The sequence below is a fragment of the Pelodiscus sinensis genome, chromosome 14, assembly GCF_049634645.1.
Source record: "Pelodiscus sinensis isolate JC-2024 chromosome 14, ASM4963464v1, whole genome shotgun sequence".
Classification (NCBI taxonomy): domain Eukaryota; kingdom Metazoa; phylum Chordata; order Testudines; family Trionychidae; genus Pelodiscus; species Pelodiscus sinensis.
In genome coordinates this window covers 32,678,064-32,693,700 of record NC_134724.1, presented here as the reverse complement: position 1 = coordinate 32,693,700, position 15,637 = coordinate 32,678,064, and the positions used below count along the sequence as shown (strand labels likewise).

Here is a 15,637-nt window from a genome sequence, read left to right as displayed (position 1 = left end):
TTTTTGTTAACGAGAGTCTAGTGGAGGACTCCAATCACTGTTTTATGTGTGAGGTCTCCATGAGGTGTTCAGGAGGGAATGAAAAACACACCTCAGAGCAGAAAGAAAACACTTTGTCAAGAACAAATCACATCAAACCAAACTAATAGCTTTCTTTCACGGGGTGAAAAAGCCTTATGGATGAGGGAAGCAGTGGATATGATACATATTGACTTCAATAAGATTTATGTTACTATCTGGCATGATCGTCCCATAAATAAACTGGGAAATATAGCCTAGATGGAACTATTATAAGGTGGATCCATAACTGGTTGGAAAAATATTCCAAGAAAGTTATCAGTGGTTCACAGTCAAGCTGAAAGGGCAGCTTCGAGTGGGATCATGCAGGGGATCAGTCCTAGGTCTGATTCTGTTCAATATTTTTGTGAATGATTTAAGTAATAGTGCACCTACAAAGTTTGCAGATGCTACCAAGCTGGAAAGGGTTGGATTAAAATTCAGAGTGATCTGTACAAACTGGAGAAATGGTCTGAAGGATGAAATTCAATAAGGACAAATTATTAAGTCTACAAAACATGATCTATGAGGAAAGGCTCAAAAAGTTGGGTTTGCTTAATGGAGCCTGTCCTAGCTCCACACCTTGGTCGGAACTTCAGGGGCTGGCCTGATATGGTCTATGGTCTGTGGTTTATCCACCTCTCTTCTAAGCCCTCTTCTAACCCTTACTACTGAGTTTTCTAAGGCATTATAGCAAAAACTACTGCTGTTTTCATTGAAGACAAAGATAAACATTCTTCACGATTGCTTCGCTGTAGCTGTGAAACTTTTCTCTTTTGCAGACTCGTTTAGTGAAGTTTCTTAACTCATGGAAGTAGAACTGAACTCAATTTATAGTAAAGAGGCAACTTTTTAAGGAACTGCTGGAACCTAGATGCATATTTCAGCATTCTTTTTCTTTCTTTCTTATCCTGGACCACCAAAGTACCATTGAATGATTACAGTGCTAAGTTGTGGACCTTTGGTGCAGCCCAGATGGACTCCGAATGTTCTTATTGAAAAGCATTGCCAGCTTCACATTATGTAGCTGTAGTTGGTGAGAATTTTTTTACAACAAAAGACTGATGAGCCACCTGAGATGAAACAAGCATATTACATACCATCCGACAGTCAGAATCCACCCTGCTACACAATGGCATGAAAGTAAAACCAAAAGTTGACATTGACTAAACATAAAGGCTACGTCTACACTGGCCCCTTCTTCGGAATAGGCATGCTAATTTAGAATAGGGAAATCCGCAGGGGATATTTAAATATCCTCCGCTGGATTTAAATAAACATGGCCGCCGCTTTTTTCTGGCTTGGGGAAAAGCCGGAAAAGAGCGTCCAGACTGGCGCGATCCTCTGGAATAAAGCCCTATTCTGGAGGATCTCTTATTCCTACTTCCCTATTCCAAAGTTCTAAATTAGCATGCCTATTCCGAAGAAGGGGCCAGTGTAGACGTAGCCCACCAGTAGAAGTACCCAAAAGTCTGCTGTGTCCTAGGCAACCTGGTGTACTATCCACACAAATGCCCAGTGAGTGTCAAAGAGCATTCCACAGCATCTTCAAAGGAGTACAAGGGAATATGCCCTTTCAGTTAGTTGATGCAAGTCATTTTTCTCACTATTTCTCTTGAATTATTTCACAATGCAAAGAAGCAGGAATGTGGCTGTACCACTATGATCCCAGGCAAATTGAGACACAAGATGGGGAGGAGAAAGTTAATGATGCACCTTACAGTGGAGGAAAAACTTAAGAGATTAGATCTTTGGCTCTAATTGAGTTTACTGTGGACAAGAACAGGTTTCCCAGCTGTGATTAATGGCATCTGTAAAAAAGCTATGCCAGCCTAACCAAAATGTACATGCAAAGAGAATGTAGGGAACACGAGAAAAGAAAATAAATTGCCCATTGGTGCCCAATAAAGTAAGTATAATTGGGACAGGGTTGTTATTTTGAGTCCTAGGACAGCCTGGACAAGCTGTGACAACTAGAAGGTCTAAGTGATGGTGGCAGAAATGGTTGTGGTTAAACAGCATTGAGTAAGAGATCCATGGGGAGTGCTGATTCTCTATTACTTCTCTTCAAGTTACCTAACTATCCCCAAAACAACTTCAGCACTAGTTTCACATGACAAGGTGATTTGGTCTCATACATTTGTTTATTAAAGGGGTAGTGTGAAGATAGATCACAGCATTTTAGCCCATTTTGGATGAACAATATACAGTACAACCCCAGATATATACCATCAGGCTAGAAGTTTCTTGGTTTTTATTCCAAAAGCATAGACAACGTGTCCCAGAATTTGTCCTTTTATATTTGTTCATTTTTTTTAATTGTATCCTTTGGTATATATGGTTGTAACTACTTTCTTCCACTATTTTATCTGAGGAAGTGGGTCTGGCCCACGAAAGCTCATCATCTAATAAACCATCTTGTTAGTCTTTAAAGTGCTACATTGTCCTGCATTTTGCTTCAGAATTTTCCTGGCTTTCAATATTTTTCTTTTTATAGAGTCTGGACAGTTACAGCAAAGGCATTTTCCATACATTCAGTATTTCATAATGCCATATCTGAAAAGTGGTGAATGACTCTTTTCGTTTATTGATTACTCTATGTATTTTTTTTTTATTTCACTCCCTTTAAAAAGAACGAGACTCCTCTTAAATTTCTTTGGAACTCATTATTCAGTCAAAAAGTGGCGGTACCCAGCTTGCAATAATATTTCTGTGCAAATGAAATCATAGAATCAAAGAATCATGGAGCTAGAAGAGACCTCAGGAGGTCATCAAGTCCAACGCTCTGCCCAAGGCAGGACCAATCCCAGTTAAATCAACCCAGCCAGGGCTTTGTCAAGCCGAGACTTAAAAACATCTAGGAATGGAAATTCCACCATCTCCCTGGTTAACCCATTCCAGTGCTTCACCACCCTTCTAGTCAAATAGTTTTTCCTAATATCCAACCTAGACCTCTCCCACTGTAACTTCAGACCATTGCTCCTTGTTCTGCCATCCATCACTACTGAGAACAGCCTCTCTCCAGCCTCTTTGGAACCTCCCTTCAGGAAGTTGAAGGCTGCTATCAAATTCCCCCTCATTCTTCTCTTCTGTAGACTAAACAAACCCAAATCCTTCAGTCTCTCCTCATAGGTCATGTGCTCCAGCCCCCTTATCATTTTGGTCACCCTCCACTAGACCCTCTCCAATGCGTCCACATATAATGGGGGGCCCAGAACTGGATGCAATATTCCAGATGTGGCCTCACCAGAGCCAAATAAAGGGGAATAATCACGTCTCTGGATCTGCTGGCAATACTCCTCCTAATGCACCCTAATATGCCATTAGCCTTCTTGGCTACAAGAGTACATTGTTGACTCATATCCAGTTTCTCATCCACTGTAAACCCCAGGTCTTTTTCTGCAGAACTGCTACTTAGCCAGTCAGTCCCCAGCCTGAAACAATGCTTGGGATTCTTCTGTCCCAAGTGCAGGACTCTACACTTGTCTTTGTTGAACCTCATCAGATTTCTTTTGGCCCAATCCTCTAATCTGTCCAGGTCACTCTGGACCCTATCCCTTCCCTCCACCGTATCTACCTTTCCCCCAGCTTAGTGTCATCTGCAAACTAGCTGAGGGTATAATCTGTCCCCTCATCCAGGTCATTAATAAAGATGTTGAAAAAAATCAGTCCAAGAACAGATCTTTGGGGCACTCTGCTAGAAATCAACCACCAACCTGACATCGAGCCATTGATCACTACCCATTGGGCCTGAAAGTCTAGCTAGCTTTCTATCCATCTTACAGCCCATTTATCCAAGCCATATTTCCTTAACTTGCTGGCAAGAATATTGTGGGAGACCGTATCAAAAGCTTTGCTAAAGTTAAGGTATATTACATCCACTGACTTTCCCATATCCACAAAGCCAGTTACGTCATTATAGAAGCTAATCAGATTGGTCAGGCACGACTTGCCCTTCGTGAATCCATGCTGACTATTCTTGATCACTTTCCCCTCTTCCAAGTGCTTCAAAATGGATATCTTGAGGATCCTCTCCATAATTTTTCCAGGGACTGAGGTAAGACTGACCCGTCTGTAGTTCCCTGGATTGTCCTTCTTCCCTTTTTTGAAGATGGGCACTACATTTGCCTTTTTCCAGTCATCCAGGATCTCTCCCGATCTCCACGAGTTATCAAAGATAATGGCCAAAGGCTCCACAATGACATTTGCCAACTCCCTCAGAACCCTCGGATGCATTAAATCCAGGCCCATGGATTTGTGTATGTTTAGCTTTTCTAAATAGTTCCTAACTTGTTCTTTACCCACCACGGGCTGTCCATCTTCGTCCCATACTGTGTTGCCTAGTGCATTTGTCTTCAAGGACAAGAAGACTTGTCCTTGAAGACAGAGGCAAAGAAATCATTGAGTACTTCAGCTTTTCCCACATCATCTATCACTAGGTTACCTCCCTCATCTAGTAAGGGCCCCACACCCTCTCTGATCACTCTCTTATTGCTAACATGCCTGTAGAAACCTTTCTTGTTATCCTTCACATCCCTTACTAGCTGCAATTCCAATTGCACTTTTGCCTTCCTGATAACTCCCCTGCATTCTCAAGCAATATATTTATACTCCTTCTTAGTCATCTGTCCAAGTTCCCACTTCTTGTAAGCTTTCTTTTTGTGTTTAAGCTCACCAATAATGTCCCCAGAAAGCCAATCTGGTTGCCTACCATATTTGCTTTTTTTGCTGTGCATTGGGATGGTTTCTTCCTGTGCCTTTAATAAGACTTCTTTAAAATATTGCCAGCTCTCCTGAGCTACTTTCTCCTTCATGTAAGCATCCCAGGGAAGCCTGCCCACCAGTTCTCTGAGGGAGTCATAGTCTGCTGTTTCTCTTTCTGTTCCCCTTGCACTCAACTCAAGTCTACTGAAATCTGGCTGTATTGAATTACCATGCTGTAACGAGAAACATTAAAGTTCATAAGAGCACTGTGACATAAAAATTTGCTGCTTATTTTCCAGTTGAGGAAACTGACACTAGGGGTATGTCTAGTGTGCATCCCTCTGTCAGCAGAGGGATGCAGATTAGGCAGGTCGACATTGCAAATGAGGCAGGGATTTAAATATCCTGCACCTAATTTGCATAAAAATGGCCACTATGTTCTGCTGACTCAGCACTTTGTCAGCAAAAAGCAGCTGTCTAGAAGGAGATCTGTCGAGAAAGAAAGCCTTTTTCAACAGATCCCTTATGCCTCCTGCAAGGAGGTTTACAGGATCTATGGAAAAAGGCTATCTTTCTCAACAGATGCCCCTCTAGACTGCCACTTTTTGCCAACAAAGTGCTGAGTCAGCAAGGCATGGTGGCCATTTTTATGCAAATTAGGCACGGGATATTTAAATCCCTGCCTCATTTGTAATGTCGACCTGCCTAATCTGCATCCCTCTGCTGACAGAGGGATGCAGTCTAGACATACCGAATGTGACTTGCCTCAAAGATCACAAAGTGAATCTATAGAAAACATAGGAGAGATCCTGTAGTCCTGATGCCCATATGCTCTAAACACTGGCTCACAATACACTTCTGGATGCTTCATTTTAACAATTTTTCACACACACACACCCCAAAAAATCAAACAAATATTAGACTGAACCACCCTGTTCTTCTAGTGGCAGGAGGATCAGGCACACACTGTCCGGGGTGTGGGGAGAGGGAATTGCCCTGGGACCCAACAATTCAAGAGTCCAGGGCTCGCAGCTGCCACTGCTGCTACTGCAGGAGCAGCAGCAGCTGGACCCCCAGGTCTTTTAAATTTCTGCCAGAGTGCCTCATGGCATGCTCCAGACAGCTCTGAGGGCTGCCTGGGGGATGGGAGGGCCAGTGAACTCCGGAAGACACCGAAGGCTGCCCCAGCACTGCCTCTTTTGCCCAAAGCCCCATCTCTTCCCGGATCACAGAGCCAGCCCCCCCTCCAACCCTAGCCAGGAACCCAATAAGTCTGTTGGCTCCCCTGTAGAAACCACTAAATTCTATTTGTTGTACGTGAAATACAGAGCAGTGAAAATGTACTACTAACCTAGTCAGTTGTAATGAAATAAAGTTAATGTAGCTAGACTATCCTGGGACGAACATCTGCACAACCATTCATTTCATTCTTCTCTGCAGCAAGGGCCACAAATCCTATTCAATAGATCTCTTGCCTCTCACTTGCTGCTGTGGAGGCAGTGGGAGCTGTGGGAAGAGCCACTTTCCATAGCTCTCATTGCTGGGAACAGAGAACCATAGTCACTGGAAACGCCAGGAGGCAGCACCTATGGATGATCAATATCAGCAAAACATCTGACAGCCCCCCACAATCAGATTACTCTGCTGGGCTGCATGCAGCTGGTGCAGGTTGCCAACCACTAGATCAGTCCCAGGTGTGGGCTGACCTTCGTGTAGCTACATCAAGATAAAAGGTACCTGTGCTTTGTCTCCACTAGGATTTTACATGAAGAGTGACAGCTCCCTGTGAAAACACCCCTTTTATTCTTTTGGCAAGGCAGATGAAACCTGAGGTAGCCATGATCTCAGGCTGAAGTGATGGATATTCCACTCACCATGCCAAAAGATCCTTAGACATATTGCCTTACCAGGAGTCTGAAGATAATCCCAATTTATTGCAGATGACAGCAACATAATGTTTACTAAAGGCTTTGCTTCCCTCATCATGTCACTCAATAAAATGGCAACGTTTTACCTCCATCAGCAGGGGACATCCATTCACACATTCATGCAATCCAGGAAAGAAAAGAACCTTCTTGACTCCTAATTTTCCACACAGCAAGAAAGGCCTACTGCAAGATGGATCAGCACGAGAAAAATAATGGGCCAGCATGAAGCTTACTTGCAGCCAGCATTCAAAGTCATCACCTGGGGCTACGTCTACACTGGCCCCTTTTCCGGAAGGGGCATGTAAATTTCACTAGTCGTCGTAGGGAAATCCGCGGGGGATTTAAATATCCCCCGCGGCATTTAAATAAAAATGTCCGCCGCTTTTTTCCGGCTTTTAAAAAAGCCGGAAAAGAGCGTCTAGACTGGCCCCGATCCTCCGGAAAAAGTGCCCTTTTCCGGAGGCTCTTATTCTTACTTTGAAGTAAGAATAAGAGCCTCCGGAAAAGGGCACTTTTTCCGGAGGATCGGGGCCAGTCTAGACGCTCTTTTCCGGCTTTTTTAAAAGCCGGAAAAAAGCGGCGGACATTTTTATTTAAATGCCGCGGGGGATATTTAAATCCCCCGCGGATTTCCCTACGACGACTAGTGAAATTTACATGCCCCTTCCGGAAAAGGGGCCAGTGTAGACGTAGCCCTGGAGATTGTTGACCTGTTGACTGTGGATCTGTTTGCACTCAGTCACTCCCACAGGAAAGTATTATTGTGTATTTCACTGGAAAAGACCACATCAGAGGGTCCCATATCTGATGGCTGAAGAAGCTGTTGTACACCTTCTCCTGCACTATTTTAGTTTGAGACACTAAAGACGTCAGGAAAAGAAGAGAGGCCTTCATTCTGGCTATCTGGAAAAGGTTAGCTAGCCGTCAGAACCTCACCTCAGGAAATCTACATTCTTCCTCTGCAAGAATGACCATCAGCCTCCTGTAACACAGGCAAGACATATTTAGCAGCCCAAACTTCGTTAAGAAAATCAAAATAATTCCCAAGTCCACCAATTTTTCATCCAGGACTTTTACTAACAAATCTCACTCCATAGCATATGCAGGAGGAAAGATGCCAAGGTAAACAGATTGCCCCAGAGATGGTGTACTTCAACATGCCCTTCTAGTTGGTATGGCAGAAGGATGGAAAGTAAAAAAAGATTTCAAAGTTTGTCTCAGTATTAATAGGTTTTCTAGGAGTCGTGCAGCAATGGAGAACTCCATCATAGCTCAATGGAACTTCATTATGTTCTGACCAGAAAAAATTCCTCAGAAGCAGTATTTTCACTATCCAGCAAATGCTCAATGCTTCTTCTTGAGACCGCATCCAGTATTAAATGTCCACTCTAAACTTTCAAAGCCTTTCAGGTGCTGCTTCCCATTGTTTCAATCAGCAAAACACTTTTTTCTCCCAATTGCTTTCTCCTGCTGTGGATGAATTTAGAAGCAATATACTTGTTTCAGAAAATTATAGGGCACCGTGTTCAATGGGCACAAAGTAGCCCTCACTACATGAACTTCTTTTGTACTATATAGGCCTGCTACCTTAGGCACCCGCGACAAAATTTAGAAAGACAATTCAACTCAAAACCATAGCCTAACCTTCTATTAAGTACTTCCTTCCTGGATAAAGCACAAGTCAATCAGGCCTCACCCTCCTAAAGACATGGGTAGAAAGAGGGACTTCACCAAATTATGTGTTTGTATCATTGCAACACATAAATACAATCTTTTCCAGCTCTTTCTTCTTCTTCTTAAAGGAAAGTAGGCAAATATCGAGTGTTTAATGGTTTAATCAGAAAAAGAACATTTTTGAAAAATGAAATATCACTTATGATAGTGTGTATTAAATATTCTGTACGCTACGTCTCCCAAATGGTTATTATTATGCCTGTAGAAATGTTGGACTCTTAGGGTGTGTCTAGACTACAGGGTTTTGTCGACAAAAGTGGACTTTTGTCGACAAAACTATACCTGCGTCCACACTACCACTGAGTTCTGTCGACAGAATGTCGACAGAACTCAGCAGTTTTGTTGACGCTGGTAAACCTCATTTTACGAGGCATAACGCCTTCTGTTGACAGAGTTTCTGTCGACAGAAGGTGTTATTGCATGTAAACTGTCCTTTGCGTCTACACTACCATGTCGACAAAGCAGCTTGCTTTGTCAACAGAACATAATGTAGTCTAGACGCTCTTTGTCGACAGAAGCCTGTAGTCTAGACGTACCCTTAGGTTTGTTTCTGCACATTCATATCAGGGCTCACAGGCTCATTAGAAATAGAAATGTTTATGAACATACCTATAACCCACTGTTTACACACAGCATACCTCTGTGTAGAAATATCGAGAGCTATCAAAAAAACAAAGCTATGTCTGAGGTTCACCTCAACAGTAGATTGTATAGGGTATCTACACAGAATTGATATAAAGTTATAAGAAAGATGAACCAGCTTCTTTACCAGTGAATTTGATAATGAATTACCAGAAGTTTAAAAGTCTCAGAGGGGTAGCCATATTAGTCTGTTAAAAAAAAAGTTAAAAAACAACAATGGTCCTGTAACACGGTAGAGAATAACACAAATATATAAATAGTATCAAAGCATTCATGGACACAATCCACTTCTTCAGATGACAAATATGGAGAAGTGGGCTGTGCTCATGAAAGCTCTGAAACTATTTAAATATTTTTGTTAGTCTCTAACGTGCTACAGGATCATTGTTGTTTTTTAACTTTTTTTCCCCTGGAAATTAAAAGTGCTATGCTTAGTCCAGGGTTGGAAATAAGAACCTCATGTTGCTAGTAAAATTTTCAATAGCACCTAAATGATCTAGGACCCTAGTTCCCACATTTAGGAACCCCCATTTTAGTGACTTTCAAATTAGGTTTAGATTCCCAGGGTCTGATTCAAACCCTGACAAAGTCAATGGGAAGCCTTTCTATTGACTTCAGTGAACTTTGGATCATGCCATATGTGCTTAGGTCACTTTTGAGATCTAGGCTCCTGAATCCAAATGTAACAAATTACATTTGGGGAAAACACCACTCCTCTAAAATTTCTTTCTAAAGAAAATGGAGCATGTTTTCCTTTGCATGCCAGATTGTGAAGACTGGACATGCAGAAGGTACTTAATTAAAAACACTAAATTTGGTAATAAAAAATGTCAGTCACAGGTTTTTTATATACCCTGAAGTTTGTCAGATTTGTTTAAAAATCTTTGTAGCAAGATCAAGTCAGTTGTCCTGCTGAATACAACATTAAATATTACAGAATATATGATGCAGCCCTTTCTGTTTTACATTTTCTTCGTCAGTATTTTTAAACTGGTTTTATATTTTAAATATATGGTTAAGCCTTCATAATCATTCCAGATTTCTACATATTTAAACTCACTGAAACAAAGACATTAATCAGTCAGAGCAATTTAGTGAGTTCAAAACAAAGTTCATTGCTCTTAGAAAAATAAAACACCAATTTATTTTGTGTAATTTTCATAACAAGACATGTTTATGAAATTTCATTATATGTTTATCTTTAAAATATGTTTCTAAAAATTTTAGGCATATCAAAGAATTTTATATCTTAGTAAAGAATCTTGGTGGACAGTTCTCTTAAAACTAGTTCATCAGATTGTCAGAAGTAAAAGGGAAACTCATTTGTCCAGCTACCTGGAAGAAAAGGAATGTTGTCCCTTTAAGGACTCTCTTCAACAGGGGTGAAAGGAGAGTATGGATAGATTGAAAGATGAGGAAGACTTTGGAAGGAAGTTTGTGCCATAGTAATTAAAATTAAAATGTATGTTTTAGATAAGGGTGGTCTTTTGAAGAATTTATTTAAATAGCTATGTCTGAAGAGCCAAGCATTTAAGGCTAAAGCTGAATTCTCAGATTGTGCCTATAAATATCTGTGTGTGGATAGGTACAACAAACTAATGAAATATTTAAAGCAAATATTTAAACCAAGGTCCTGAAGGTAGAGTAATGCACACCTGTTTCTGTCCGTAAATTCAGGGCCCGGCATGCCTGTTAAATGGTTTCATTACCACTTGATTGCTCTATCACAGGTTCAATGTTATACTCAAAGGTCTGGCAAGCAGGAAGTCTTTTACTTTTAAGTTAACAGATCCACTTTGGAGGAAGAGTCACCAGGTCAGAATAGGGATAGGATGAGGGGAGGGGGTTAAGCGGTAAGACCCACGGGAGGCATTGACTTCCCTTGCCTTTTATCCCTGCTGCCCATGCTCCTAAGTGACTGAGATGCTTTTAAAAATTATACTCTGTCTCCCAAGATGATTAAGGAAGTGCATTGAATGGTACCAGCAGATGCTATATCCGGTTCCTAGCCAGAGTTAGCTGCATTAAAAGGCTTTGATGGTGGAGATGAACTTTGTCAAAATAGGAGGATTTAGGGCCAGCTCTTGCTCCATTGCAGTCTATGGTAAAGCCCCAATCAGTTTTAATGGATCAGTATCAGACTGCAGTAAGACTGCAGTATCAGACTGCAGTAAGGCTGATAAGTATCAGACTGCAGTAAAGATGATTTTGACAAAAATACCAGACACACTTGACATTACATCACAATCTACATTACATCTTATTTAGAAAATACCGGACATTTATATTTTCTCATTTATATTTTCTCAATTTGTTTCCCGAATAGAAAGTTCAAATACTGGACTGTCCAGTTCAAAACCGGACACCTGGCAACCCTCCTGAAGAGTCCCCCCCCATTTCCCCGCAGGATTTCTGGCAGTGAAACAACAGGAGGAAATCCCAGTTTTGTAACGGTAAAACCCCTTATTTCGCATACCTCTGCCCACTAACAACCCTGCTGAAATTAAATGGAAAGGAAATGGTACAGTACAGGTGTGACAGCTGACATGGAAAGTTATCTTTCCCATAGCTTTGGTAAGATGGCATGGCTACCTTGGTATAACATGGTAACTGCAGAGCACTCATCTGCTAGTAAATTCTACGCTTTTGTTAGCAAAATGGTTTTCTATATAAGTATCTATTTTCACATCCTTCATATGTCCCCAAAAGTGTCACTTTATAGATTGGAGCATGGGACACTTCAGCCAAAAAAGTGCATTTTTACAATGTGAATAAATTATTTTTAGCAGTTCTTGTACAGAGACAGTTTTAAAAATAAAAAATTCTAATAGCCTTTTGTTTTCCCCATGTTCAGTTTTCAGCAAACACGGCTGAAGCTTGAAATGTGGCAGTCATTTCTGTGCTAAATTTTCCACGTTTGATTGGGGAGAGGAAATGGAAAATTAAACCAATTGTAATGATTCATTTTCCAGAAAGAGGATTCAGCTTTTCAAATACGGGCAACTCTGATGTAAGAGGCAGGGTAACCTGCGTTTTTTCTCTGCCCACCCTGATAGGCACAGATCTGCTGCTCTCAAGACATGTATTCACTGCAAAAGCCTGTGGATGAGAGGTTGTTACATAACACTGTATAACAGTTGCTAACACAAGAGAGCTGCCGCCATATAAAACCTTATCAGAGATAAGGTACAATTAATTTTTATTTCCCTGTCACGGTCAGCCACTTAAGAGGGATACAGTGTTGCCTTTAAGTAGCTATGACAAGCTAAAAATGACCCATGCCTCAATTTAAATCCTACTGGAGATGAAGCATAGTGTTTGCCTTATAACTGATAATTAATGTGACCTCGACCAGGTACGCTGAGCTCAAATATACCTGTACTTGGTCTCCACTAGGTTTTTAAGGAGCTATCTCATGATGTGAAAACCACCATGTTTGGTCATGAAGACATAGCCATAGTTGGTAGGACAAGCTGAATGAGGGAGATTTATCTCTTATTTAAAGAAACACAACAGATCTCTTCCAAAACCTGTATTGCCATTAGACATAGCAAAAACTCATGGATGGTAAATTAACTGCATATCCTGTGACTTAGAGCGCCTAGCTGTGTGAGCTTGCCATATTGTGCAATATCTTGTATATTCTAAGTTTTGATTTTAGGGCTGTTTTTCATTGCGAAGATATAACCACCAGACATATTTCTACCCTATTAACTAATCCAGGTATAAAACTCTTTGTAGTTAAACAATAGCAACAATAAAGGTATGTTCCCATGTAAAGAGGTGTAAACTTCAAAGCTTAATAGGAGTTATTTAAAAACTAACATTTCAAAGTGCAGACAATGGGTCTTACTAGGGAAAAAACACAATGAAAACTTCCCTAGGGCCATATTATCAGATGGTGTAAATCAACATAGCTCCATGGACTTCCATAGAGGTATAGTGATTTACTCCCACTGAAGATCTGGCCCCTAGAAGGTATATACAAAAATGTATTATGCAAAATTTAAGTTGCACAGTTTAAAAAGAAGTCTCGAAATGCAGAAGCTGAAGTTCCTATAGTATAGCCGACAGGCTACGTTCCTCACCCTGAATTTTACAGTGCGTTTACCAACCTTAACAGAAAAACAGGCCTGGGCAATCTCTCTTAGGTGCACCCACAGTTGAATTAGCAATATTGGAGGAACTTTAATTATTGTATGTTCTGGTTGTATTTTAACTGCTCAAACCTCCTCCTGTGAGCAACTTTCTGAAGATGACTGAAGGGAGGAAAGCTGACCCAGGGAAACCACTGGAGAGCGGGGTTTGGGGTTGACACCCATCACGGGAAGGAGCCCAGTGGCTGTCCCTCAGAACTATAGATATTCCAACATTCACTGGAGATCAGGATTATCAGTGCAGAAGGTTTGTGCTTCCACAGTAGCTCTGGGGCCTTCTCCAACAAGGAGGCATTAAAACTCCAGTGGAAACAAGCTGCTAAGGAATTGGTCACCTTTCAGTAGTGGAGTGGAGAGTAAATGTAAGGAAATGAAGTTTGCCTACTTCTCCTTTGGAGATACAGAGTTTAGGTAGGTTAGCCACTTCTGGTTTTGTTTTTTGTTTTTGTTTTTTAAACCACAACACTGCTCCTTTTTCCTTATCTCCCCGCTCAACTCTGCCTTTGGTCCTTTCCCTCCACTTCATCTCAGGGGGGTTCATTGTGCTGTGGGGAGCTGCATGGAAGTTAATACAGAATAAGAGTTACATTAAAAGTGGATTCTCCTCAGGTTTAGTGAAGGGATGATGAAAGTAGTGCCCTCATCTGCACTCCCTTCCCACATGCAGGCTCCCCATCCTTTGCAGGTGCTTTCCAGGGCTGGGGAGAGGTGTGGAGAGGAAGTGGGATGGGGAAGAAATATCTGTTTCAGTTTGCAGAATCATATAACATGAGCTGTTTTTCTTAAAGCCCCGGCTCCTGCACTCATGGGATTATTTTCATTAAAAAAAATGTTTCTCGCCCTTGTGTTTGCAGAGAAGAGATTGAAAATAGGACAACTAAAGGACCAGAAATGAAAACACAGATTAACCCCCTCCCAAATTTTTATTCAAATTCTTGGGATTAAGTCCTTCTCCATTTTTTTAAAACAAAAGTCCTTGACTCATCAGCTCAGGGTTTGGGATACTGAGCAACCTGAATGCCCTTCTGCATATCTAATTTAGATACACACATAGAGCAGGTGGTTTCATGGGAAGGTTCTGTGTGGGGCTGTTGGTTCAGCCGAGGCTGCAAAAATTCTAAAAGCAAGTATTAGGGAAATCAGAATCATTAGCAACAGTTCACCTGCTCAGAGCAATAACTTCCTAATTCCAACAATTCATTACAAGCACGGGCCCTTGGGGCTGCATGAAAAGCTATGCCTTGTTCCTTTCAAAAGTGTTTGAGTCCTTAGTTTTAGAAATAAAGCATCAGAATGTTACTTGTTATTTAGTTCGAGTTGATCACAGCGCTTTATAACGTGTTTTTTGTAAAAGATCAAATGATCGTCATAGCAAACAGTATATTTTGGGGGAAGGGGGAAGCTTAATCTGCGTCTAAACTCAACTTGAAGACTGAACTGTTATTATATTAATACAAAATCTTTTCAGATGTATAAATGAAGTTATAACACAGGAAATATAGAGGAACTGCACACTTACCCAAAATGCATCTTTGAACTGCAGCTGTGTCATGCCTATTGACTTATGGAGGGGGGAAAATCCTTTAACAGGTTTGCTCTGAGAGCAGAGTAGCAGCGGCACTCAGCTTTGCAGCTGTTGCTATACACCAGCAGACCAGAAAGTGAAACACTTCCACAGTCCTGTCTCTTTTAAAGAGAAAAACAGCACTGGGCAGTTTGAGGAAGCTCCTTGTGGGTGATGTGCTACTGAGAAAGAAAAAAAAAACCAATCCTCACTAACTCAAAAAATAAAAAGCAAACAAACAAAAAAACCCTAAAAAACCCAAGCCTCGCGTCAGACCTGTTTCTCTTCTGGTAAACAGTTAATATTGAAATAAGGAAGCAGAGGGATGTCAAGTGCTGTCAGTCTGCTCCTCGCCGTATATGCATGTGAGCAACTGGCAAAAAAAAAGTATCTCTGAACCTGATCAACTGCACACAAAGAGAATGCAATAAAAAAAAAGGCAAACCAGCATAATAGAAAAAGACAAAGCAGGGAGGAAATCAGATTAAAATAGTCACATGCTGAGGAGGCATTGCAGAAAAAATCATGAACCGCATTTCTTCATGATCTTTTTGGCAGAAGTTCACACACACGCACGCACAGGAAGTATAGCTGCAAAGTTACATTTTGCAGTCCCTTAGCAGGATTGAGGAAATCATAATGCCTTCATTTTAAATATAGATAATTCTCTGGTTTGCAAACGGCCTTCATACAAATGACTATAAAAAAGGATGCATGCTGCCATTGGAATGCTAATCCAGAGCTTTGTCCTGACATCATTGCATAAAGATTTTTAAAATGTGATGATTCAGTAAAATGCATGCTAGCAATGCACCCTGTGTGCTCTGTCAAGTCCTTTGCAAATAAAATGT

General features: G+C 41.1%; 1 protein-coding gene across 4 annotated transcripts in view; it reads right to left on the bottom strand.

The window, feature by feature from the left end:
- PSTPIP1 (proline-serine-threonine phosphatase interacting protein 1) overlaps positions 1 to 15,332 on the bottom strand; it is a 103,123-nt gene extending 87,791 nt beyond the window's left edge. Inside the window, exon 1 of one of the 4 annotated variants that reach the window (XM_075897378.1) lies at positions 14,742 to 15,332. In XM_075897378.1, the coding sequence (XP_075753493.1) occupies positions 14,742 to 14,752 (11 nt within the window). In that variant the 5' untranslated portion in view covers positions 14,753 to 15,332. Of the gene's footprint in view, positions 1 to 7,625; positions 10,088 to 14,741 lie in introns of those variants that run through there. The other 3 variants (XM_006126244.4, XM_075897379.1, XM_075897377.1) reach the window with 3 other exon arrangements.
- Between the last annotated feature and the right edge of the window lie 305 nt (positions 15,333 to 15,637).